At 41.3% G+C, this 27994-nt stretch overlaps 1 protein-coding gene across 1 annotated transcript; it reads right to left on the minus strand.

Annotated features, from left to right (window-relative positions):
• Nucleotides 1–1041: 1041 nt before the first annotated feature.
• On the minus strand, nucleotides 1042–27986 carry LOC143293534 (uncharacterized). Its single transcript, XM_076604458.1, has 5 exons — nucleotides 27664–27986; nucleotides 9334–9415; nucleotides 7875–8931; nucleotides 6100–6309; nucleotides 1042–4189 (listed from the first exon to the last, which is right to left on the minus strand). The coding sequence occupies exons 3-5, from the start codon at nucleotides 8820–8822 to the stop codon at nucleotides 2132–2134; spliced, it is 3216 nt and encodes a 1071-aa protein (XP_076460573.1). The 5' UTR covers nucleotides 8823–8931; nucleotides 9334–9415; nucleotides 27664–27986; the 3' UTR covers nucleotides 1042–2131.
• Nucleotides 27987–27994: the final 8 nt, after the last annotated feature.

Below are 27994 nucleotides of genomic sequence, written 5' to 3' on the forward strand. Positions count from 1 at the left end.
TTCAGTTCCGACGCAAGCAGACTAATCCCCAAGGCTGCCGGACATCTGACATCAAATGACTAAACTTAATATTTAAAGCAATGTTGATGTTTTCTTCTTAGTGCGATAAATAGATGTGATTGCTGTGGACATAATAATGCCGTTTAAATCATGTTTTTTGTGTGTTTCATTATATCTCTATTATTCATTTATTTCGTTAGTAAAAGAGATGCTGCCATCGCTTCAAGCAAATCGCAACACACGGTAGATCTCTAGATCTGCACAAACCAGCCTACAATGGACTGAAAGAAACGATCGATTCAATTTTTCTTTCATGTTCATTCCAGTTAATTCAGTGTCCACTTTAGAATATTTATATGCAGTAAGCACAATGATGGTGTAGTTAGTATCACTGTAAGCGTTCTGTCCAGAATTTGTATTTCTTTCCTTTAACTTGTGAACAAGAAAAACGAGATCATCGAACACAACCTACCTTCTAGTATGCCAAACTCAATAGAAAGCATTTTTTTTTTTTTAATTTTCAGATTACGGAACATATCTCAACGAAATAAACTGTTAATGATTTGGAAATACAGCTAAATTTGGGAGACTTACAACCTGTTATTGGTATGACTGTGAAGACTTTTTTTGTACTATGTTTAAGCCAATTTTGGTATTGGCAGACAAAGTATTTCCAGAGAAAATGACAATGTTGAAGTTAACAACACACACACACACACAGACAACTGAACACTGGGTTAAAACATAGACTCACTTTGTTTACACAAGTGAGTCAATAATAAAACCTTGCTCTTGCCACTACCATGCCCTCACCCCCTCCCCACCCACCCACTGTATCTCCACTTCCCCTTTCCCAACCATCCCCTTAACACCTCATTGTAACAGGTTCATGGTTTCGTTTTAGTGAAGCACACTCAAAACACAACATGTGAAGTTGACTGGATGCCACAGACTATCCCCCCCCCAGCCCACACACACACACACACACCCCTCCCTCCCCAAGCAAAATGGGTTCTGTTCTCTCAAAACCAAATACGGACATTCTGACAACCCCATAATTATATTAATCATATGATATAGATCAATGTTAACACATAGATACCAAAGGATTCTCCCAACATTTATGAAACTTTCAAAGCCAAAATACCATTCAAACAATCCTAGATTTAAACTTTCGGGCATTGCATGAGTGAGCGGTTTGTTCTAAGGTTCAATAGTTCAGCATCACAAGACTGCTGAACAAAAGATGATGTGAGAATTCTGTGAAAATGGTCCACAATGATAGCAGCTGGGGCCACAACCAACCCCTCTTTCTCACTCCGTTTGTTTTCAGAGACTCCATTGAAAAAAAGGTTTTGTTCCTGTGAGATCAGTCTTGTAGTTGTACTCTGCTCACTTCCTCGTCCCCTTCCACTGGTTCACTCATCCTTCAGCAATCCTGTTTGTCACTGGTTTTGTTTTTCTTCTTCTTTTACCCAGTATTTTTTATGATGACACCAACTCTGCACACCAGTACTGACTATAGTATGCTACATTCCAGATGTAACCACTTGACACAGACCCTCCCAGGAGTGAGAGGTCCTAGGCAGAAACCTGCATAGTGCAAGAATGGGGATGGTTTTCTTTTCCTCTTGACTTAACTTTTATGCAATGCATTCAGAGCCAGACTTTCAGATCAGATGTTACGCACAAAGCACTTCACTGATGCCTAATAAAAATCCAATACAGATGCACTGGCTTCTGTAACTAAATTATGCCTTGCTTTTATTGGGGGAAAAAAATCCAAAAATGAAATAAAATACAATACAGAAAACAAGCTTTTGTTGGTTCACATCTGTACACACAATCAAGATGAGGATAAGCTACACAGCATTGTAGCAAAACATTCCCTTCAGGTCGAACAGTGCAAATTTTACATATAGTAATCTTTTGAAATGAGAAACAATAATACCTTCCAGTGGTGTCCTTAACAACCTGTCACCTGACTGTACATACAACATTCCCAACCCACCAACAGTTTCAAACCAATCACAAGCTGCCAGTCAATTTGTTCTGCATTTCACCAGCTTGCACAAAAACAGGAATTTTTAGCTCTGCAATTCTCTACAGACATATTAGTCTTTGGCTGCAGTTAACTACCGTTCTTCCCAGGTGTTTGAGAACTAATAAAACACTTCTGGAGGTTTTGTGCCTCTAACCCTACCATGTCTGCTTGATTTTCTACCTCGTCCTCCATTCTGTCCTTTTCTCCAGGTCTAGAGGGCTGAGGATCAGTGTCAAGGAAAGCATCATCCACAAGGACTTCTCGTATAACAGCTTCTTCAGAGTCGACACTCTCTACACTGGTTGTTGACCAGTTACGTCCTTTGCGATACTGCATGAAGCGATTATATGAAGAGCCTCCTTCCAGTCCTGCTTGCCCCTCACCGGCCTTGTCCAACATCTTGTGAGAGAAGTGAGAGGACTGGGAACCGTGAGGCAAGCGGTCTTGGTCAGGAGACAGTGCACTGTCTGCACTTGTTCCTTGGTACGGTGGTGGATGTGGGGAATGAGTGGACTCTGACTCCACGCTGTCCACTGAGGAGACGGAACAGTGTCCACTGACGGAGAAGTCCTGAGAGTCTGTTCTGTCAGTGCTGGAGACAGACCCTGAGGGTTTGTAGTTGTCTCCCTCATCAGGCACTGACAGATAACGGGAGCGCCGTGACGACTGTTTGGTGTGAGTGCGCATGTGACGTGTGATCATGTCCCTGCGGCAGGCAGAGTAGGGACAGTGAGGGCAGCGGTACGGCTTCTCACCAGTGTGTGTGCGACGGTGTGTGTTGAGGTGGTCACTACGACTGAACACCTGCCCACAGTCATAGCATTCGTAAGGTTTTAGGCCTGTGTGAAGCCTCATATGGCGAGTCAGCATATCAGATCGGGAAAAAGAACGATTGCACACTTTGCAATAATGGATCTTGGTGTCTCCGGATCGCACAGTCTCTGAAGGTAAATGTTTAGCTATGTGTTTGGCCAAACTGTCATTGGAAGCAAACACATGGCCACACATGGGGCACAGGTATGTCATATCAGATTCAGACAGAGACCGTTTGCTGTAGAAGTCTGCCTCATCTCCCCACCTGGCACTGTGAGCAAGACCACTGGTGTAAGGTTTGCTGCGCATGAAGGGAGGTGGAGTGTAGGGGGCGCGAGGTGACAAGGCCAAGCGATTCACTTCCGACATGGGGTTCTGCAGGGAACTGTGAGGAGGAAAGGTAAAAATGCGTGGTGACATAGGACTAGGAGAGATGAGATCTGAATCAGAATGCACTCCTTCTAGAGGACTGGGCACATTGAAGTTGAAGATACGTCCCCCCTCTGGTACTGAACACAGAGGAGACTGGGACTGGGGGGACATCAACCCATGGGGAGAGTAAGGCAAACGATGGGGTGAGCGGAACACCGGAGAGATCTTTGAAGCTGGACTCAAATGTTCAGGATCAAGCAGGGGACTGGAGCCAGAACTGGAACGAAAACTAGAGAAAGGATATGCACGAGACAGATCCAGTGGTTCTCGCTGATGCAAGGAGGAAGGTTTAGATTTTGTGCGCTCCAACATGGTGGGTTCCATGAATACGTCTCCTTCATCTGCACTGGTGGCCCCAACTTCTGTATTCTCTGCAAGCGCTGTGTCTCCACCTAAGGATGACCTGCGGGCACTTTTGGGCATATGACTGTCTGAGAAAGCGGGACTGTCTGCTCTTTCCAGCTTGGGCACAAATTGTCTAGAACCTGAGTCATTGTCAGAGTCACACTTCTCATCATTATCTATTGACTCTTCCTTGATTTTCTGTGGGGCTTCAGACGTGTCCTTCAAACTCAGCATGTAGCGTTCATGGAGACGTCTCTTGAACTTGGAAGGATGAAACTCTGACTCATACGAAGGAGAAGAGGTGTGAGCATCACCACTTCCTTCCACCTCCTCCCCCAAGTCCTCTCTGTTTGAAGCCATCATCTCTGGCTGAGGAGACTTTCTGGTAAGAGGGGAAGGGGGGTGTTCAGGGGAGTGCAAGGACAGACTCTTTGCCATAGTGGAAAAGGGAGACTGCTCCCGACTGCTGCTGCTGCTGTCTTCCAGGACACTGGAACAGGTCTCTGAGTCTGCCTCCACACCACCTGCAGGCACGTTACACTGCTCCCACTGGACCTGCAGCAACAACACACCACCTTACACTTTGATCATACAGTCTTTGTAACATTACCTGTAGTTCATGACTATTCAACATTGTGATTGACAGGGTCTATTGCAGTTATCTCCATTTGGTCATACTGACAAAATGACTGTGTAAATGCAAGTTTGACAGGAGGACATAATCACTCAATCACCAGAAATCAAGAAAAGAAAATGGAAGATCAACAAAAATGCAAAAATAATTAGCTGTTCAAGAAACTGTAAAGAGACAATCTGTGACAACATTTATGTCACAGCAGATTTCTGTTATGCTCATTTTGGGAAGAAAAAAAAAGTATCACTATAGATATGTGTGTGTGTGTGTGTGTGTGTGTGAAAATGGGTGTGGGTGTGTGTGTGCTTTTACTTCTTATAAAAATTATTTATTTATTTTAACTTACTTATCCATTCATTTATGTATTTCTGATATATTTTAAATGCTTTTACTTCTTATAAAAATTATTTATTTATTTATTTATTTTTAACTTACTTATCCATTCATTTATGTATTTCTGATATATTTTAAAAACCTGAAAACTGTGGTGAAATTGTGACTGGTGTGTGTTGTGTGTGTGTGTGTGTGTGTGTGTGTTTGTGTGTGAACAACGGGTGTGGGTGTGTATGTGCTTTTACTGCTGATAAAAAATATTTATTTATTTTAACCTACTTTATTAATTTATGTAATTATATGTTTACAACCTTGAAAACTGTGGTGAAATTATGACTGGTGTGTGTGTGTGTGTGTGTGTGTGTGTGTGTGTGTGTGTGTGTTTGGTTTTATGTGAATTATGGACCTCAGGATGTGGGGATGGGGTGGAGTGGGGGAAGAATGTGATGCTAGGGGTTTTTGATTTAGTATGAATGAGTAAAATTGTTTTACTGTGTTGCCACTAAAATTTTAGTGATCTATGGAAGCGCAGCTTTCAGGTTTGTTATCTTAGCCTGTTGATTGTGTGTGTGTTACATGTGTATATATGTATATGCATGTGTATGGGATATGTGTATGTACGTGTATATGTGTATATATATATATGTGTGTGTATATGTACGTATGTATGTGTGTAGGTATATGTGTGTATGTGTGTGTACATATGTGTAAATGTTTAAAAATTATATATTTATGTGTATGTATATGTGTGTATATGCATATATATATATATATATATATATATATATATATATATATATGTATGTATGTATGTGTGTGTATGTATATATATGTATATATATATATGTGTATGTATATGTATGTGTGTGTGGGTATACATGTGTATGTATATGTGTATGTATATATATATGTAGATGTATGTATGTAAGTATGTATGCATGTGTGTGTATGTGTATGTATGTATATATGTGTATATGTATGTGTGTGTATATATGTATGTATGTATGTGTACGTGTGTGCGCATGGTGTGTGTGCATGGGGTGTGTGTGTAGGGGGGGGGGGGGTTTGGCTGACTGAAATGGAGAGGCACGTAAACTTCAGTAATCTGTATATTTGTATATAGCTATTTCCATTTGGTGCCATTTAATTTTTAATGTATCTTTTTATTTTCTATTCATTTTATTTGTTTGTTGTTTTCTTCTTATGTTGGACATGTGCTGCTGCCAAAAAGAAAATCTCTGTACCAAAGTATAGACAAAGTTTGTGTATTGTGTGTGTGTGTACTGTGATACTGAGCTCTGCTACTATCAATTTTCATTTCACTGGCCTAAAATCAGATGTAAATCTTTTTCTTTCTTTTTTTTCGGATATGCATTTTGCATGAAACATGAAGTCCAATATATACCAGCTCTTGTGTAGGTTTTTTGTTGCTGTCATTGTTATTATTGTTATTAATCCATGAAAAAAAAGTTGTTTTTTTCCTGAATTATCATCCCACCTGGTGCATTGGAGAATCCATTTCTGCAGCCTTTGGTGCAGTCACCACATCCCAATTTGCTTCATGTTTGCCTGGAGATGTGTAAAGGGAATCAGCACTGCTGGGGGCCACAGAAACTGAAGGGGAGCTGGAATGTCTCTCAGGATACATGAAGTGTGGAGACCTTGCAGCATCGCCGACAGGACTGGCAGGTGAACGGTCTGTCATCACCTGCATATAATTCAGTTTCACAGGTGAATGGTCTGTCATCACCTGCACATAGTTCAGTTTCACAGGTGAACGGTCTGTCATCACCTGCACATAGTTCAGATTCACAGGTGAATGGTCTGTCATCACCTGCACATAGTTCAGTTTCACAGGTGAATGGTCTGTCATCACCTGCACATAGTTCAGTTTCACAGGTGAATGGTCTGTCATCACCTGCACACAGTTCAGATTCACAGGTGAATGGTCTGTCATCACCTGCACATAGTTCAGTTTCACAGGTGAATGGTCTGTCATCACCTGCACACAGTTCAGATTCACATGTGAATGGTCTGTCATCACCTGCACATAGTTCTGTTTCACAGGTGAAGGGTCTGTCATCACATGCACACAGTTCAATTTCACAGGTGAAGGGTCTGTCATCACCTGCACAGTTCAATTTCACAGATCAGGTTCACAGGAGTAGTTCTGGCAAAGAAGATGCCTTATCTTTGTCTGGAATTGGACTGTGTGAATGAAGACAGACAGATGAAAAAGTCTATGGAAACTGGCCTTTCTTCCATATGCTGATAACATCTGAACTGAAAACAAAAGTCATCTAACATGTTGTTCTTGTCTGGACACAAGCTTTCATCCCAACTGCAAGGTGCTCTTCAGGTAAGCTGTGCAAAATCAAGGTTTGAGTTTAGTGTTTCATATATGCTACCATGTTACTGAACTGAACTGTATTACTTTTTGTCAAAACAGATTTCTCAGTGTGAAACTGGGCTGCTCTCCCCTGGAAGAGCGCAACACCAAGGTGCTGTATCACCCTCTACACCAAGGTGCTGTATCACCCTCTTTTCTTTGTCTGCCTGCAAGTGTATTTGTTTCATTACAAAAGAGGATTTTTCTACAGAATTTAAGCAGGGAAAGCTAGATTTATTACTGTGGGGTGAGCTAAGTGCATGCTGCACACGGGAACTCAGTTTATCTGTCCAAAAGACTTGCACCCAGACACTTCTCAAGATCTTTTGAAGTGGGAAGTAAAAAGTCCCAGTCCGTGCAGGACTCAAACTCATGGACACTCACTTCCTGGTCAGGCAATTACCACTTGGCCATCGTTCCTTTACTTACTCCATCTCGTGAGCAGAATGCATGATCAATGATAAGATTTCAAATTAAACCAAGGTAAAGATGATTTATATTCATGCACGCTCATGAACGGTTTTGATCTGTGAGGTTTTCTAGTTTCATCAAATGTAAATCTAAGATGAATTCAAAACAGAAGTTCTTTTGTTTGTCATGTACATGCACAATTACAGACATAAAATTATTGTTTTTATTGGTTTTATTAAGAAAGAGTATATATGCATGTATGAAGGAGTGAATGAGCTTGTGAGTGCATATGAGAAAGTGAGCACAGAGAGAGAGAGAGAGTGTGCGTTCGTGCATGCGTGCGTGTGTGCATGTGCACTCGCACGCGCATGTGTGGTCTCAGTTTAAATCAGCAGTCAATTTTTTGCCTGTCTGGCTAAAAGAAAATGAAACTAATGGGTAGTACAGTACAGCAACAAAGATGATGACAACACCTGCAGAGTAGGCTTCCTGTCCAGCATGATGGAGGGACTGGCAGGTCGGTGGTAAGGCTGCTGGCATACAGCTGGTGTCACAGCCTGCTGGTGGTGGTACTCTGGCTGACCCCCCTTCTGCTGCACAGTGCTCACAGCACTGCCCACAATGGAATGACTGGGATACTGACTGGCTGAGGTTGGAGCCAGGAAAGAGGAGGTGGCTGTGTGAGGAGGGGATGACCTGGCTATAGGGGACTGGATAGAACAGGGTCCTGCTGAATGCTGCCACGGTGCCACACAGTCAACAGGTCTCGTTAAAGGGGGCTGCGTATCTGTGGGAACTCTGTACCTCTGCTGCTCTGAAGGTCGGTGACAGGGGTGATGTGGGGCAGGGGCCTGGATCTGGGACACCACTGTTCCAAAAGACTGACCAAGGAGACGTCCCTGAGCGACTTCTTGTGCCAGAGCAGCAGGCTGCTGCTGTGAATGCACAATGTGTGTTGAGCGTCCAAAATGGTACTGATGTTGCTGAGCCTCTGATGTTTCGCTGAACTGTGAACCTGCAGCATGTGTGATCTGAGGAACATGGCCTGATCCAGGGAGGTGGGGATGAAAAAAAGGAGAGGTCTCGGAACTGGCAGGGTGTCCTGATTCCTGTGGCTGCAGTACTTTAACATCACTTTGATGCTGGCTGGGGCAACACTGGCACTGACCGGATGAGGGCTCTGCAGAAACAGGACCAACATAGGGCTGCTGAAACGTTGGGTCAGCCGAGTAAGGTCTCCGCTGGTCCAAGAAGTCTGTGTCTGGCTGGGAAGGGTCTGGGTAAGCAGAGACTGGGCCCGGATCACTGGAGTCCCTGGTGTGACAGGGTGCCGTTGTGCCTTGACCCTGAGGGTGGGTGGCCAAGGTGTAGAATGCCTGGGGTGAGTGATGGGCGGAGTCATGGGGCAGGCAGCCCGTCATGGTATGGGGTGGGCGAGCCAGGGCGGTGGTGGGCTGGCTTCAACTCTACAAGTCACAGGTGTTGCCGCCTCCACCACTGGGCTGGGCATCCTGATCACAGCACGCTCACCTGCCACACCCAGCACACTGCCCGTTTCAAACACAACAGTTTGGGTAACTTTGTAACACAGGACACTAACTTTGTAACACAGGACACAGTGCAGACTGTTTGATATTTTTCTTTCAAATAACCATTATTTCTCCCTATCCTATTTTATATCATTTGAAGTTCAAGACAGTGGAATGCTAAAATTCACAATGGTATACAGTTTTTCTTCTTTTGAATGTCAGAATCAGAAAATAAATCCCATGTCTAGATGATTCAATTCCATGAAACCATTTGATAAGATAATTTGAGGAAATCACAAGACATGCACACAAGATATTCACATTTAACCTTTCACGGAAACAGCAATTACAATTACATTTAACATTTTAATGAAGCTGACTGGACAACAACAATATGTACTACCTGAAAACTAGAGGCATGTAGGGAAACAACTTTGCAAAGAAAGATGCTGCCCCAACCAACCATCACTCCTGCGGGACCCCATCTGAAACAGAGAAAACAGAAAGACATGAAGTCAGTCCACTTCACAAAAACACTGAAGTGACTGAAATGAAAAGTCTTTTATCAGACATCATTTTACACCAGGATCTTTTGTTTGAGTCTGAAAAAGTGTGCTTTCAGACAAGATTATTTTGTAGTTTTATCATCTTTTCCTGCTGATATATATATATATATATATATATATATATATATATATATATATATATATATATATATATATATAAAAGAAAAAGAAAAGAAAAGAAAAAGCTAAAGAAACAATCTTCGAAACATGCAGGAATATGAACTGGTACTACCTGGTGAAACAAGAAATGACAGGAAGAATGAGAAGGCACATGCATGCTTTCAGAAACACTTCAATCCATATTTCATTTCATAATTGCAATTAGAACCAAAGAATATTCTTAACAAGCTGCTAGAAAGTTTGAATCCTTTGGGAAAAGATTTTTCATGACAGTGCCATGGTATCAATTTCTTGCACGAGAACTACACACACCCAGGGTCAGTTCTGTATGGGTAAAAGTAAGTGCCAAAAAGAATAAAACACGCCATCTTGCATCCAATGTGTACATTTTGCATCTGTGTATTAGGTCCCAAAATCAATTCTTTGGCGTGCATTTAAAACACTGTTTTTGTGTGATATCCAAATGATATCCAAAATTGGGAAGGCAGGTGTGGGAAGGCATGGTGTCAGCTGTGACCGCTCTCTCACTAGAATTTAGTCAAACGTTTTTTTGTGTGTGTAAAAGCATGTCATCAAAAACAAAACAAAAAAGAATTAAACAGATCTTTTTTTCAAGTGGAGACAATCTACCTCATTTTGCCAAACATGTGCACAATGCAAAGGGAACAGATTTAAAATATGTGTCAAGTGACTACATCCAATATAAATTTTTTTTTAAAACTATGGATACTATTTGAGACCATCTCCACTATTGTATCATTTTTCACACTTTCACTAGATAAAAGCACTCACTGCTGCACCACAGCAGGGTGCACCTACAGAGAAGGTAAAAGTTACAGTTCTGGGGATGAGGATGATGATGAGAAGGGATTCCCTCTCCTCCAAGACATCCATACAAATGCCATGACATCAAAAACCACTCAAAAAGGGACATGAATTATTCTCTTTTTCTTCTTCTTAATATTTGTATGTTAACCTGCCATAATCACAAGATCCAAGAGAGCATTTTCACATTTATACAAACACGGAAAACTGTGTGACTGACTCCTGAATAACCTCGATTAAAGTCAAGGTCACTGTGACAATACTGTACAGACAGCAAAAGTGGTCTCAATCTGCATCAACTGGCTAAAACCTATCAAGGGGTTTGGGGTGGGCAAAAACTACAGATACACACAAAGGTTCTATTTTTTAGTTTACAATTACTTTTTTTATTGATGTTATTTTCGGAAATCTAACTCATGGGGATGGAGCTGGATTGGGTGAGAGACAGCAAATCAAAGCATCCAACTGCAAACTGAATTTGTGTTCAATTTAAAAACTTATTGCACAATCTTGTCTGCATTAGAATCCGACCAATACTGGAACTGAAAAAATAAAACAGGGAGTTGGGGAGGAGGAAGTAGGATGCGGGAGGCTCAGGGGGCACCATGCATGCACTGATGGGGGAAGTAAAGGGTAGTAGAACAATGCACCATCTTACAAGCAAACAATAATAACAAACGCTGTTGTTCATTTGACATCAAAAATACAAATGCACACGCGCGCACACACACACACACATGGTGATGGGACTTTGAACTATGGAACAAACACATGCACACATCAGACACTTTCTATTATTGCTGCTTGCTATCTATAGCCCTGGCAACCACATAGCCCATATCTGGGCTGAAAAACTGTAAATACTGATCCTGTATAACCTGGAGGGAAAAAAAATGCCCATAACCCCACATATGTGGAAAAAGACAATCAGGAGCAAGTACAGTCATCCATGCACAGAAACCTGAAACATGTCTCTGATGTTGACTATTCATGCAATTTTTGGCCAGAGGATTAAAAAGATGTTATCCAAAACATATGCGTACACAAAACCAAATGTAATAACAAGCATACAAAACAGGTAAACAACTGGCAACATGACACATTCCATGTGCAAACTATAATCAACACAGTAAGAATGCCCAATAACTAAATCAAGAAAAAGAACAAAAAATATTCAAGGTTTTCCAGAAAAAGATATAGTTCAATGGACCAGCAGAGAAGGAAATAAGAAAGAAGAGACAACAGACAGAAAAGGCCAGAAATAAATCAAAGAAAGCCAAAGAAAAACTGAAGTTTCTAACACAGATTTTCCGTAACTGGGGTGATACTATTTACACTGAAAAAGCCTACAGCACCTCAACAGGGGTCATCAGAAAAACACAAACACACTGGACTCAAAAGTATGCATATGCACACACAAATCCGCATATATACAATGACAACATATCTTGCTGACAATGTCAAATCATTCTACAAGTGTCAGACTTCTTGGTGAAAGTTGATAACTACCTAAAAGTAATGCCAACTACAGACATGCCTCATAAAAACCAAACATTGCCCATATGTATACTTCCCTATTCTGACCGACTATAAAGCTTTGGCATGAGAAGCTGTGAACCATAAATCTTTGATCTTCCCGTTGAGAATGAACATGACCCACTTATGTGATGGTGTCATTGATGAGTCTGTCTAGTATTACAGACAGATCATACACACTAGGCCCCAACTTCACTGTCAGGTTGTCATTAGTTCTAACCCAGTGCTGCCAAACCAGAAAGTGTGGGTCTCAGGTTTGATTAATGCACAGGCTGGGATTTTTACTGCAAATTTAAGAATTATGATTTATGCACAGACTGGGATTTTTACTGCAAACTTAAGAATTATGAGTGGCAGTCTTGTTACTATAGTCTTTATTTAGTATGCGACATTATGAACTCCAAAGTGCAGTATGTACTTGATGCACATTAAATAAAAAGTCAACACAAGAGATGTCCCCAGAAAAATTCTGTTTGTAAAAAACTCCATCTTGTTGACAATTAAAATAGAAAAAAAAGAAGAAAGTGGTACAGCACTGTGGTTTGGGAGAGGTGCCAAAATTCCAAAAGGAGAATTCTCTTGTGACAAAGAACTGCACACAGTACAACAGCCCAGCACTCAGCCAGTTGTGCTAAGTCATTATGTGCCATTTGCCCATGTACTGGAAAAACAAAACCCTTCAAAGACCTAGCCAGGGCATATGACCCATGCTGAACTCATGCATATGGCTGAATACAGGCTGTTTAACAGTTCCTGGGGAAAAGTAAACACTGTCCACACCAAGAGATTAACCTCCCAATTTGCCCAAGTTATGGGGGAGGCTTTTGACTTTTTTTCAGCATGTGTGTCACTGCATGCACCAGTCCTCTAACAATTAACCAGTCATTATAAATATGATTATATGAGACAGACAGACAGACACATACAGACAGAAGGGGAAGCGAAAAGGGTCCAAAGGAGAAGAGAAAGAGAAAGAAGTGGGAGAGACACGTTGGGACAACATTTTTCATTTTCCATGACAGCAGATAAGAACTGGTAAGCTTCTTTCCCCATCCAATCTCACCCAAAACATTGGGTCTACACTGCATAATTGACCCTAAAGCACACAGCTGGGGTACTACCCGATACTGTTCAGATACTAGCCAATAACAGACAAGAGTGGCAGTTCTTCATTTTGCCCAACATGCCAGAGGGCATAATGGTCACTTTGTACACTGCTTAACACATGACACTGATGAAATCAAAAGTATACAACAGGGAAAGAATTAACATACGCAAACACACATATAAAACAAACAAGTGTTATATAGCAGTCCCTGGCAAAATAAAAACATGCAATGGAAAAACAAACACAAGCAAATATGAAATGAATATAAGTGATACAAGTTATAGTGACATACTGACATTGAGAGGGGGACAGAGAGGGAGTGTGTGTGTGTGTGTGTGTGTGTGTGTGTGTGTGTGTGTGTGTGTGTGAGTGAGACAGACTGACAGACAGACAGGCGGAAAGAGAAAAACTGTGACAATGTGTCGCTGCAAGTGCGTACACGCACGCTGCCATGCATGCATACCAGTGAGGACATAATAATGGACATACATACATACATACACGTAGAAGACGGGGACAAAGACTAACAGAAAGACAACAGAGCTTCTGTTTTGGCTGCAAAGGAGAGAGGTGCCCACACCGGTGTTCGCGTGCCTCGATCTCATCACCAATCAGTGAACTACCAACTGTTGCGGTCAGAGATTACTCCAATTCTTTCCTCCATTGCACTTAGTGTTCCAGGGGCCTACGGTACATCCATTTAAATGCTCCCATGGAGCTGGGCGGCAGCTGACACCTCTTCCTCCTTCCCTTCACCCCACCCCCCTCCGCCCCCCTTTACCCCCCAACGAACGTAATGGACTGAAATTGCGGTGACCGACTTTCAGCCCCCGCTACTCTCCTCCCGAGTTTCTCCATTCCTGCCTGTCCCCCGCCCCCTCCCACGCATCACCCCCAACCCGCCCATCTCCACCTCAATCAGCTCCCCCGCCCTCCGTCCCCCACTAACCCCCATCGCCTCCCCAACTCTGCAAAGCCCCTTCTGTTCTTTCCCCGAGCTCTTCGTTTGAGTGTCCTTTCCACATATTTACGTGAAAAGTACGCGCACGTACGCACGCACGCGGATGTGCATGTATGCACGCAAAAAAATATTTTAACGATTAAGAATACACGTCTACGGACAATGTGCATGCCCCCCACCCCCCTTCCTCCTCTCATTTTGTCTCAGCGCGCGTGCGCGTACGTGCGTGCATGTGTGCGATCGTGAATATGTGTGTACGCAATGATGGACATGAATATTGTACTAATAAATATATGTATGTGTGTACCTAGTGTGTGACTGCATTCGCCAAGACAGCATTTCGTTGTGTCACTTTCTGATTTCTTTATTTTCAATTAATCCCGGGAAACCGACGTACACAAATCTGTCTCGATCACCAGACGTGTAATAATGTAAAGGCATTCTTTGTACAGTTACGGCTATCCCAAACTGATAGTGTGACGATTTGGTGAAACATTTCATGTCATAATGACAGACCGAGATAACGGACGGTTCGGTTAATTAAAGTGGGCTCAGTGGGTGCCGACAAAAATCTTTCCCTGAAATAGTTATGACTGAGTGATGACTCGACTGTGCCTATATTTTTCTTCCATGTTGATGGGTTTTTTTCTTTTCAGTTTCAACGGAATCGATGGTAATTGACGGTATATCCAGTCCTGTATATCGTAAGTTGTGGCCTTAGTGCAGTCGGCTGGGCTGCAACCTAAAAGAGCAAAAGAAGCAACAACAACAACAACAACAACAACAACAACAATAATAATAACAACAATAATGACGCTGGGGTTGTAAAGAAGCCCATGCAGTATCATTTCGGATTTAAAAAAATAATAATAATAATAAACCGCCTGTGACATCCCGACACCCTAAATTCACTCAAACACTATAGCAACAACACCGAAACAATTTCAGTTTCAGTTTCACTTTCTCAAGGAGGCGTCACTGCGTTCGGACAAATCCATACACGCTACACCACATCTGTTGAGCAGATGCCTGACCAGCAGCATAACCCAACGCGCTTAGTCAGGCCTTGAGTGCATGCTTACATATTTGTGTACCTATGAAAGTGGATTTCATTTTACGTAATTTCGCCAGAGGACAACACTCTCGTTGCCATGGGTTCTTTTTCAGTGCGCCAAGTGCGTGCTGCACACGGGACCTCGGTTTATCGTCTCATCCGAAAGACTAGACGCTCAGTTTGATTTTCCAGTCAAACTTAGGAGAAAGGGCGAGAGCGGGATTCGAACCCACACCCTCACGGACTCTCTGTATTGGCAGCTGAGCGTCTTAACCATTCTGCCACCTTCCTCCGTGAAACCGAAACAAAAGATGAATAACGAAACCTTCCGAAACAACGCACTGTTCAGAAATACTTCTTTCCATCCAATACGACAAGCACTATGCAATGGCTAGATCATAGGTCAACAGACCCTCACAAATGGGTCAGAAAAAAAATGTAATGAACTCGCGATGACAGGGATGACAGCGTGAACAAGGGCGGGGATAAAACTCGGTCACTCCCCTATTGACCTGTAAGCATCCCAGTGATCATTCCAAACCAAACCAGGCTGCGGTCAGTCAGCAAACGGTGTCATGTTTTAGCGAAATGGGGGCGAAAGAGGTCATCCCCCGAACACAGGTACTTTAACCACAGCCTATTATACAGAAAGGTAAAGGTTATTTGCTTTTTCTCTCTGTATGACCTGACCCCCAAAAAAGGTGCTCGTTGGCAGGACTGACCGATGTGACCACTTAACCGACTGAGGCTCTCTTCTCACCTGGCACGTGGCTAACACGGACAGCCAAGCACCTCCCCCGCTTCCCTGCCCTCAGTGAGAGACTTTAACGACTTACTGGCGTTTCGCCCTCAAGGTCAAGTTGTTCCCTGCCCCAACTCCACACTTATATACGTCTGTGCCCAAGCTCCTGTCGGTGGAAGGTCAAGGGCAAATGACCAAACGGACAACTCGGTGAATTAATAAGTTATGAAAGATACGGAAGAGAAGGTGTTGTATACAGCAGGAGGTTATGGACCTAGAAACCCCGGCCTCTATTCGACTGATGGAAAAGGTGTACGAAGCGGATTCTGGGAACAACTCTGCGTGTAAACCGAATGCTTCCATGTACCTGTGTCAGATCAAAAGATTAACACCAAAATCTCTCTCTCTCTCTCTCTCTCTCTGAGAGAGAAAGAAAGAGAGAGAGGGGTTTGAGGAACTTAAGCTGGGGAGAGTGAGCTGGGTGGAATAATGTTCAGTTTATTAACTGAGACGGGGCGAGTTGCGACTCTTGCATGATCTTGATCTTTCCTCAAGGGCCCTTGCTTCATCAACCATGGGGAATCCGTCATCATACCCCCCTCCCCCCCCCCCCCCCCCCCAACACACACACACAAGAAGCAACAAAACCAAACAAGAAACAATAACAAGTTGTAAAGACAATTCAAACAATCAGCAAATGTTGATTAACTAGGATGGTATGTATAATCATGCAGGTACATTATATTCTCCCTGAATATGGACAGAAATAAATCAAGTGTGATGCACTTTTGATGCAATACACATTTCTGCTCCAAACTTTTATTCCCACTGACCTTCTTTCTCCTCAACCCCAGTGCCACAACCACTAACAACGAATTTTCCCGTAACAGGTGGTGCTATTTTTGTGTGTGATTAGTCTAAATGTCATAAGCTCAGAGGATGTTAGTTTTTCTTTCAAACTTGGTCAGAACTCTCTCTCTCTCTCTCACCACCCCTAAATATATGCATGCATGTGCACGCTGAACAAGCAAATGATCAAAGCACGGATCTATATATCACAGGTTTTTGTTTCTGTTTAATTTTTGTTCATCAATTTTCATTATTTCAGTTTCATGACAGAAGAATGTGTAACTGAGTCTCTTGTTGCTTGCCTGATATTCTTACTTGTGCTTGGGAACCTGAAGACAAAGCATTGTGTTTTGAAAATGATATACACACATAACCAAGTCAGCCAAACTTACAATTTCCTCAAATGGCAGTTCAAAAGGAGAAGTGACTGAAAAAAAAAATCATTTTAGCCTCAAGTGCAGAGGCTCTAACGATTTATCAAATGCCCTATAGTTTTCTCAAACCATCATTTTCCCCCCTATCTTTTGCTTTCACTGTTACTTGCCCACAAATATACAGCTGAGATTATTCTGGATACAACAGTTATATCAAGAGCAAATGATGCACACTGTTTCAATCTGTAGACATATACTTTTTTTTCTTCTTTTAATTCTTTCCTTCTGTTTAGTATTAAATAATCCATCATCACAGATCTGAGCACCATGGATCAGCAGTTGGATTCCAATCAGACAGACCAAGAGAGCAGCCATTGTCCACACCAACCTATAGTACATATGCACTGGGTTGTAACAAGTGTACTGAACCAATATGATTTTTTTCTTCCCTTTCTTTTTTCTTGTGAGGGGTGGGTTCTTTGGTGCCTCTCAACCATGAGATGCCAGACTGAGAAAGGGAAGGCAAATATGCCATTTACCTGTAGAATATAAGACCTGCTTATAATATGCATAATGAACATGGAACATGAAGGCATGGATGAGTCCAAACAAACTACAATTAAATGATTGTAAAACTGAAGCTGTTATCATTTCTTCAAGCAGACTGTCTATAAACAACTCCTTGCCTTCCTCTCTTAAAATTGGAGATTCAGATGTAGACTTTTCAAGTGAAAAATCTGGGTGTGACGTTTGATTCAAACCTCACAATGAAGAAACACGTGAACAATCTCTGCAATGCTGCATACTTTCAAATTCGAAAGATCAGCTCCATCCACCATCTCCTTACTACTCAAGCAACACAACCTCTGGTGAGCTCTCCTGTCTTGTCCAGAAATGATTATTGTAACTCACTCCTCATTGGTTGTCCTAAATACTTAATAACAAAAACTCCAGAAAGTTCAAAACGCAGCAGCAAGATTAATCTTTAGAACCAAAAAGATGGACAATATCATTATCTTCTGCATTCTTTTCACTGGTTACCAATTTCTGCCCACATTCTGTACAAAATTGCAATTCTCTCCTTCAACTCGATTCTGGGTGCTGCTCCTCAGTATCTGAGAGAATTGATTCAAACCTACACCCCCCCACAACAGAACAGATCATTTTCCGATTCACGGCTGCTACTTGTACTTGCTCCCAGTGTCAAAACCCAATCCTTCGGTGATTCTTCCATTTCTTATTCAGCTCCATCTGTCTGGAACAGTTTACCTCATGATCTTTGCCACTCTCCCTCATTTCAATCTTTTAAAACTGGTCTGAAAACACATCTTTTTGAAAACGCCTATCCATAGACCTTCCATACCTTTTCAGTTACAAGCCATGCAAACTCACTCTCTTTCACTGTGTGTGTGTGTGTGTGTGTGTGTGTGCCTGTAATTTTGTAATGTAATACGTGTAATCTCTGAATCTGTTTTGTATTACTATTATTGTGCGCTAAATTATTATCTTTCTTCTTTCTTCATGTATGCATGCTGCGTGCGTGTTTAATGTTTTTTTGTAAAGCGCTCTGAGCTCTCTTTAAGGGAGGAAAGCACTCAACAAATGTCCATCATCATTATTATTATTATAACATGCCCTCTTCCATCAATATTGAAAACTAATGATCCTGCACAGCTATCAAAGTATCACTGCTCACTGACTGAACACATAGCGATGAACCAGATGTCCCTTCCTCATCAGTTTTGTATGGCAACAGACAGTACAACTGCAAAGAATCCTTTTCCTTTCTTGTGTGTGCGTGGTAAAGCAAAAACTCTTATAATTATAAAATATATCAAAATTATATTGGTGATATATGCTGGTGATCACTGTCTTGGAAAACAAACTGCTGTTGCACAAAAACACTGAGATGAGTCTGATGTGGAGATTAGTTTATGGATTTTAACTGCTGTACAATGCATTATTGTGACCCTAGCAGTATTCTATTAACCATTCCAGTGCCAATCCTAATTTAGGTTCAGTGATTACTTTCTGAGGGATTTTTGGTCATGGAGAGTTTTTTTGTTTTGTTTTTGATTCTAGCATGCAAACTACTGAAAGGAAGTATATTATAACCTATACTTTTCTGAGAATAAAAATGACCGTACTGTCCATTTATGACAACTTCACATAAATTTAGTGATTTTCCAATGGGAAAATTCCTACACTGACGTGGACAAGGCACTTTTTTGCACACAGGAAGATGATGGAAATTTCCGTCCTGAAATACTCAAGGGTTTTATCTCATTGACCATATTCCATTGTCGCTTGAAAACAATATATGTCAGCCATTTATTTGGAGGAATACATCATTTTCAAATTAAAACACAAACAAAACTATGGTGTACCTTAAAACCACTATTTGCAGCCTGTATGGTCCAAAGAAACAAATAATATTATGCTATTTCAACTTTACTCTGTGTGTGTGTGTGTGTGTGTGTGTGTGTCAGATGACATATGCTGTTAATTCCTGCAATACTTCCCTTCGTTCTGCTTACTAAAACTCTTTACAAGCATGCTCCTAGTCCTGCTCTCAAGCCCATAGCAACCTTATGCTCTCTAGCCCATAGCAACCTTAACAGGAAGTCTCCTTCACTCCCATGCCATGGATTTCCACTCAGTCCTCCCCTGTCAGATTCATGCACCTGTTCCCTCCCCCTACCCACCCCTTGATCTCTAATCATCCTTCGTGTTGGACACTCCCATTCCATTTAACCCACTTCCTCCATGTTACTTTGATCCCTGTCTGAAATGCCCTCTCTGACTGCCCATCTCTTTGGAAAAAAAGTACCCTTCTTTGGCTCCTAACCAGCCCTTCCACAGCCATTTCCCTGGTTCCCCACCCCTCCCCTCCCTCTGCCCAATGACACTCCATCCCAACTCTCCCCTCTCTCACCTTTAAAATTATTTTCAACTCTGATCCCTACCTCCATCTCCATGTGTCTTCAGTCCCCAAATGTCCTCACTAACCCTCCACTAAACCCCATCACCTCCCCACCCCTTGCAACCAACCACCCTCCCCTGTCTGACATTCTACCCCCATCTGCCTCCACCCAGCTATCGCAACAGTTTGTCGCCTGTCAGCCTGGGCTCTGTCGCTACCGTTGGAGCTCCTGTCATTGAGAAAACCATGTACCCTCACCCTCAGCCTAAGACATACGAACACCACCACCACTCCACACACACTGCATCCCCCTTCCTCTCCTAACTTCCTGTTTACCCTAACAGATCAGTGAGGCTGTCTGCGAGGCCCCCCGATTTCTTGATTAGCATGGCAGGCTGGGCAGACACAGAGAGCAGTGTACAGGGGAGTGAGGTGAGGGAGGAATCATGTGGGCAAGGTGAACTACACTATCACGTGTTCTCCTCCTGTGTCAAACTTGACACCAGGCGCTTTTGGCGGCCATCCACTGTTCATGACCCACCTCTCCCCCCGGTCACGTTCAGTCAAAGTTCATCCCATGCAGTTTATTATCAACTTTTTTTTTAACCTGCGAAGGAAGAAGTCAGTCCCCAAATGAGATAGAATGTATTGATTTCGTCAAAGTGTGTCTTATTTAACATTTGAAGAACAACAACAAAATAGCAATACATATATAATTTAAACAAAATCAGAAGGATCTAAACCACAGCACCCAATACACTAAACCACACACATGCTTAAAAAAATTTGCGCTCACTCGGTCACTGTATGCAGACAAGTCGATTCTGATGTGCGAGTAAAAAGCCTGGGGTAAAGAGAGGGAAGCGGTACCACTTCAGGCGAGAACACCCACACTCCATCCTCCTCACTCACCCCGCCGCCCATTGACAAGAGGTGACCACCGCCAGCACGGCAAGTAGTTTTCACCGCTAACCCAGTTTCCAGAGGGAGGGGGGGAAAATCAATGCGTCTCACAGAACTAATCCCTGTCTCACCACCATGTCAACACCAGGTCAATATATTCAATAGGCATAAGAAAGGGGTAATAAATTTTGATATGCCAGTTTGTTTTGGGTTTTCTGATGTTGTTTTGTTTTGTTTTTGTTTTCATGGGGTGGGGGTGTCTTTTTAGTTTTTGGTCTTTGTATCGCCACCAACGGAAAATGCAGAATGCAGGCATGCCCCCCAAGACAAAGAAGGGAAAAATTAAAATGTTGATTGTGTCCACTATAGTACTTGAGGAAGAAGAGAAAGAAAAATAACAAAGATGGGTTGGGGGACTGTGAACAGCCATGTATTGCTATTAAGACTACGTGTGCAATCAGTGCACACTCACACACCTCATACACACACATTGGCACGCACATATATATATGCAAATTTTGTGTCAGTGTGTGAACACAGAATGTGAACAATTCAGATTTATTCAAAATGCTGGGAAATTTGTGAGTGCTTATGAGATATTCCTGAGAAGTTTAGTGTCTAACAGAAGATTTTTTTATCACCAGAAATTAAAATGGGTCATATCCCTTAAAATATCTTTCATAAAATATCAAACAGAAAAAAGAAAAAGAAAAAATCCAATGTTTGAAGAAATAACAATCTTATGTATACATCTTGCTTCAGTTTCAGTTTCTCAAGGGGAGGCATACCTGTGTCCAGAAAAATCCATGTATGTTAAACCACACAGGTCTGCTGGACAAAGAGGAAGGTAGCAGAATGGTCAAGAGTATAAGACACTTATCTGCCAATGCAGTGTCCATGAGGGTCTGGGTTCAAATCCTTGTCTCACTCCTTCTCCCAACTTTGACTGGAAAATCAAACCAAGCATCTGGTCATACAGATGAGATGGTAAATCGTGGTCCCATGTGCAGCATGCACATGGTGCACGGAAAAATCAACTACAGCAACAAAAGGGTTGTCCTCTGGCAAAAATATGTAGAAGTCTACTCTGTTAGGTAAATAAATATGCATGGCCTCAAGGCCCGACTAACGCATTGGGTTTTACTGCTAGTCAGCCATTTGCCAAGCAATGTCATATAGCTTATAACTGAATATAAGGACTTGTTCGAATGCAGTGGCACCTCCTTGAGAAACTGAAACTGCGAGGCAGATACCTGACCAGCAGCATAACCAAAAGGCCTTGAGTGCATGCATTTATTGCATTTTTGTGTACTTATCAGAGTGGATTTCTTCTACAAATTTTGCCAGAGAACAACACTTATATTGCCATGGTTTCTTTTTCAGTGCACCATGTGCCTGTAGCACACAGACACTTATATGCCAATACACTGTCTGTTAGGGCCTGGATTTAAATCCCAGTCGCGCTCTTTCTCCCAGCTTTGACTGGAAAATCAAACTGAGCATCTAGACATTTGGATGAGATGATGAACTGAATTCCCATGTGCAGCATGCACCTGGAGCACAGAAAAAGAACCATGGCAACAAAAGTGTTGTCTTCTGACAAAATTCTGTAGAAGAAATCCACTGGTAATGGGTACACAAATAATGACATATATATATATATATATTTCAAGGCACTCAAGGCCTGACTAAACACACTGGATTCACAACTGAATAGCAAATATATGCTATATATTATGGATTTGTTTGAACACAGTGATGCTCCTTGAGAAACAAACTAAAAATCTTGCTACCCCGGATATAAATGGGAAAACATCACAAAGAACCGTGCTTGCTGGAGATAGATTGTGAAAGAGACTTTCAAGCAAACAGATGAGAAGCAAAGCCAATCAATTTAACAAGAAAAAACAGTGCAGCAAGGTATATTTTGCTTCTGATCCAGCTCCATCAACCTTCAGGTGTAAATCTTGCAAAAGGAAATGCTGTTCCAGGATTGGAGACACAATGCAGACAGTGAGATGCTGTTCGAGTTCCAACCAAGAAGCAAAAACCCATTGTCTTTAGAGACAGACAGACAGACAGGCTAGGAAGTACTAACAGGGTACACTGTATGTATTCTATCAAGAACATGATGATCCAAAGAGTGTGTTGACAAAGAGATACTTTAACTGTTTAAGAACACACTTTCAGCTATCAGGCCACATTTATTTTGTGACAAATGTAGAGAAAGGATTTTACACACTCCCTCATGGCTGCCAACCTTACGAAAGCGAAATCATGTTTAGATCAGCAGAGGCATAAACTTGGCTGGAAACAGCCTTTAGTTTGGAAATGACTGAAAAAAATGAAGAAAATTGTTGATTTAATTATACAGTTTACTTTACCATCCATGTTGTAATTACCTACCTCACTATCAATTTCTATAGTTCCTCGCCAACACCTGGCCAGTAAGAAGTATAAAAGATAAAGGTCAAAGTGCAAACTACCAGGTGAAAGGATTACTCAACTCTGGTGCATGTCTGTGAATGTGTGTGATATATCAGAAAACTGTGAACTGATACATCAAACTGTACCAGAAAACTGTGAACTAATACATCAAACTGTTACAGCACAACCTACTGGATCAAGGTATTTTCTTATGTGTCACCAATCAGTAAAGCTTGGTTAACAAAGTGCATAAGAAATCACTCTAAACTGGGTCAAAAGAAGAAGACACCAGAAGTGGTCAGTGTGCCAAATTTGAGATACACTGGTCAAGACATAAATACCGACAAAGTACTGGAATCATACAGCCAAAGAGAACTTGTCAAGACATAAACACCAGCAGAGTATTGGAATCATACAAAGAGAATCATATGCCTGCCCCAATTACAGATCCATACTTGAAGGTGAGAACAAAGGTAAATCATTTTGTTTTTAAGTCCCAGCTTTCCAAACCTCTTTGCTACAACTAATCACTGCTGATTTCATGCAAACACCCAAGTTATGTTGAACTGCACATCCTTATAAATGATAATATATTATGAATATATTATAATCAATACATCTATATATAGCGCCAAATCTTGTGTGGAAACAAATCAAAGCTCTTATCCATTAACTCAACTGTTCTTCATTCCTTATGGAAAGCACAGTCAGTTAGTCTGCAGGTTTGTCTTCGGTCTAGGTACAATCTTGTGAACTGCAGTGCTGGCTCAGACTTGATGGTCAGTAACTGTTTCATTCAAGGATGACCACTGCTGATTAAAAAAAAAAAAGTTATCAAGGAGCAGGATGTTTTTTGGTAAAACAAAAAAATGTCAGTTAATGTTGTTGCTGTAAAATCACCTTTTTCTTAATTCTGAGTAAATATACTTCAGATGCTGAAATTTATACCCCCCACTGCCTTCTTGACATACAGTATTGGAGTGTGCAGAGAGAGTCTGTATGACAGAGAGACAGACAGACAGTGTGTGTGTGTGTGTGTGTGTGTGTGTGTGTGTGTGTGTGTGTGTGTGTGTGTGTGTGTGCGCGTGTGTGTTTGTGTGTGTGTGTCCGTGTCTGTGTGCATATACTGATGAGTATATATATATAGTGCATGTGTGGTACTGTGTGTAATTGCCATTCATATACGCTGGATCATGGGCTGGGGAAATAAAACTAAAACAGACACCACTGAAAAAGCTTGCCATCTTTCCATTCTGCCTCTGTCTCCCTCCTCAAGGCAGTAAACATTATAGATGTGTGCAAAACACACACACACATGCACACATATGCACGCGCGTGCACACACACACACACACAGAGCTGTCATGTGGATTATAGTTTCTACAAAAAAAGAAAGAAAAAAAAGAAGTAAAAACAAGTACTGCTAAATAATACAGAAAAGCACCAGCTGTAAACTTTAGCAAACAACAGATGTTGACACAGAGAAGCCTGCTCACAATCAATATATTCAGCTATTTTTTTAATTATTTTGTCTCATGTATTTATAGGAACAATAGGGAGCCACATGTGTGCACGCACACACATGCATGCACACACACACACAACAAAGTAACAAAGACACACTTGTACAGATGTGTGCATGGTCACTCATTAGACTTTCAAAATAAGAACAGCAGAATGTGAACAGTACTGAAAATCTATGGTAAACAAAATGGACAATGTATATATATATATATATATATATATATATATATATATATATGTTTTCTGAATTAAATTTTCTGTTTTAATCAGAATCATCCTACTTTACTGCCCTGAAAAAATGTGTATATGTATGAAAACAATATAGTTTGATCATTTCTTACATGAGGAAGTGAATGGTGCTAAAATAAAATTCAAGCTTTTGGCATACTGCCAGCATGAGCATGTGTTGATTCTGAATCTTATAGATCTACAATACCCAAAGCAGCAGTCCCAAGTGAAATTTTATTCTAATTACAGGCCAAAGCAAAACAAAAACTTTTTTTTATTTATAAATATGTAGGCTTATTCCATCCCACTTATGGGAATCATGGAAGGCACAAAGACAGTTAGGGTAGGTACGGGTAATTGCGAATGATCCAGTCTAAGCAACCAGCTCAACATGTTTACTGTCAAGATAACACGTTGTACGATAGTCAAACATAGTTCTTTTGCTTTTGAAAGCTTTCTCCAAGTTCCACCAGGAAAAGTTTGTCTGCTCATTCTTTTCAATGTTTTGTCAATGTTTGAAATGGCAGAGGTGCCACTGTCATTAGACATAATTTATTATTGGAACATCGCACCAGACTGTTGTATTGTTGGTATTGATCACACATGCACATAAACACACAGACAGACATTTAAACCCCACCCCCCCCACATCGCACACAAATACACCCTTTTGAGAGTGCTCAGTAACTGTGCAGCATCATTCGCACAGACTCACATCAAAATATCCTATGGTCTGATTGCAAACGACACTATTTTGCAGATGCCTGTAAAAACTGATGCTCTGATCTGTCACCAATATGCTTTCCTAAATTTTCCCAGCACTGGCAGTGCGCATTCAACATATCCGATCAAACCAACTATTTTCAACTTTATCAAAGTTCAAGTCCTACAACTTGCTTCCATTTATTTTAGGATTTTGAGAGCACGTTTGTAACCTTGGTCGGCAGTGGTGTGCGAGGCGAAGAAAGACTGCGGAAACAGCCAGAAATAGCTGATGTTTGACTGTTTCTTGGAAATGGATATTCATCAGAGTATAAGAAAAAGGTTGAAGCAGACATTAAATTGTGAAATGCAACCATTAAGAACGCTTCAAAATGGTGCGTTATACGAATCGTTGGCAATTAGACACTGTTCGCAATTACCCATACCTACCCTGTTTTCTTATAATACAGTAAAATGTACGCAAAATTATCATCACTCGTGTTAAATTCAAGGTAATGACATACAGCCACTTGAATCAAACATAAAATACCACTGTGACAATTTCCTCTCACTTTGAAAAAAAGTTATTAAAAACTAACACAGTGAGATGGGTTTTAATATTTGACTTCAACAGATGGATAGTGTCACAAAACTGGCATGTGATGGAGTGATGGTCTATACATATATGATATAAACAGATTCCATGACAAGACTTCTGACAAACAATCAACAATACTGAAACTATCAACACTGGCACAGGATTACTTTTATAAACAAAATGTAAATAAACATTACATAGTAGTACCAAAAAAAAAGAAGAATTATCTTCATAAACAAAACATAAAAAATAATAATTTACAATCAGTGGGAAAAAAATAGTTTCAAAGAACTGTCAAATTAAATGAGCTGAATATGTAATGCAACTGTGATATAACAGTATCACAACAATTGTGTCAATTTCACAAGTCAGTAAGACCAACAAATCAAAAACAATAAACCACACAAATGCAGCTGGTGAAATGGGGTGGGAGCCATTTCATTAGCTGTTATTTCTTTCCCATTAGGATAATAACTTAAGTTTTGTTATCATATCAATAAATTTTACAGTATACTTTTGTGAGAAAATTTACAACTCAATTCACAAGATATTAAAAAAAAAAGGGAGGGGGGTGGGGTGTGTGATGGGGGATCTGTTTAGGAAGAGATGCAGAACTGGATCTCAAACTAAAACATGTATATATATATATATATATATATATATATATATATACATATGTGTGTGTGTGTATGTGTGTGTGTGTGTGTGTGTGTGTACATACACACATGCATACATACATACATACATATATATATATATGTATGTATGTATGCATGTGTGTATGTACACACACACACACACACACACACACACACACACACACATTTGAATTTGTGGAAGTGTGGAGTCACATTGACAACTCTCAATGTGTCGACAAGCCTAACACTTTGGCAGTGAAGGCACATGTAAAGCTTAGTCACGGCAAGTACTAAAATAGCTGAAATTCCACAACGAGGTTGATCAACCAAGCCCTAACATCCTGTTTCTGCTAATCATAATGTATTTGGAAATCACAACTGCAGCCAACAGTGTGGGTCAAGTTTTAATCTCAGCCAATGAATCTACGACTACCAGTGTTAACTTGGCGGGCAGTGAACCTGAGATTGCATGCAGCTAGCGTAGGGAAAGCCCCCACCCACGGATCGGCACACTTCAAAGGGCACGGAAACCTTGCGTGGGATGATGGCCCAGTTGTGTTAGCCTTGACAGCCACCACGACGGAACGCATTTGAAGATTTAAGTGCCACAAAACCGAAAGGACGAGTGACGAAACAAATATTGTAATTCACTCACCGACAAAGACTCCCTTCAGTTCTTGCAGGGGTTATACTCTGTCGCCTTCGATATCTGCAAGAATGCTGAGAAGTCGGTGAATCGATGCAGGAGGTGCACATGCCTGCAGCTGACAGGCAAGCAGCTGGCTGACCTGTTTCAGTGAATTAAAGCAGTCCCAAAACGCAACAGATTTGCTATGGACGCGAAACAACAACAGCGGTCCTCATCTTGACAAAATTAATCCAGGCATATTTTCCTTCGTTGATAAATAGTCAAGAAACCGCCCAGTCACTTTGCGTATTCACAAATGGCTTTCAAATTTCGCCCCCCACCCACGCACAGACAGCCA

This window comes from Babylonia areolata, chromosome 1 (genome assembly GCF_041734735.1).
Source record: "Babylonia areolata isolate BAREFJ2019XMU chromosome 1, ASM4173473v1, whole genome shotgun sequence".
Taxonomy (NCBI): domain Eukaryota; kingdom Metazoa; phylum Mollusca; class Gastropoda; order Neogastropoda; family Buccinidae; genus Babylonia; species Babylonia areolata.

Bases quoted from the DNA above. Each gene is read 5' to 3' on its own strand.
- LOC143293534 (XM_076604458.1), bottom strand. From the start codon at position 8,822: ATGACGGGCTGCCTGCCCCATGACTCCGCCCATCACTCACCCCAGGCA. The intron at 6,310-7,874 runs GTGTTGTCATCA...AATTATATGCAG, and splicing joins ACAGGAAGCCTACTCTGCAG to GTGATGACAGACCGTTCACC. The intron at 4,190-6,099 runs GTGGGATGATAA...TTGTTGCTGCAG, and splicing joins TGGATTCTCCAATGCACCAG to GTCCAGTGGGAGCAGTGTAA.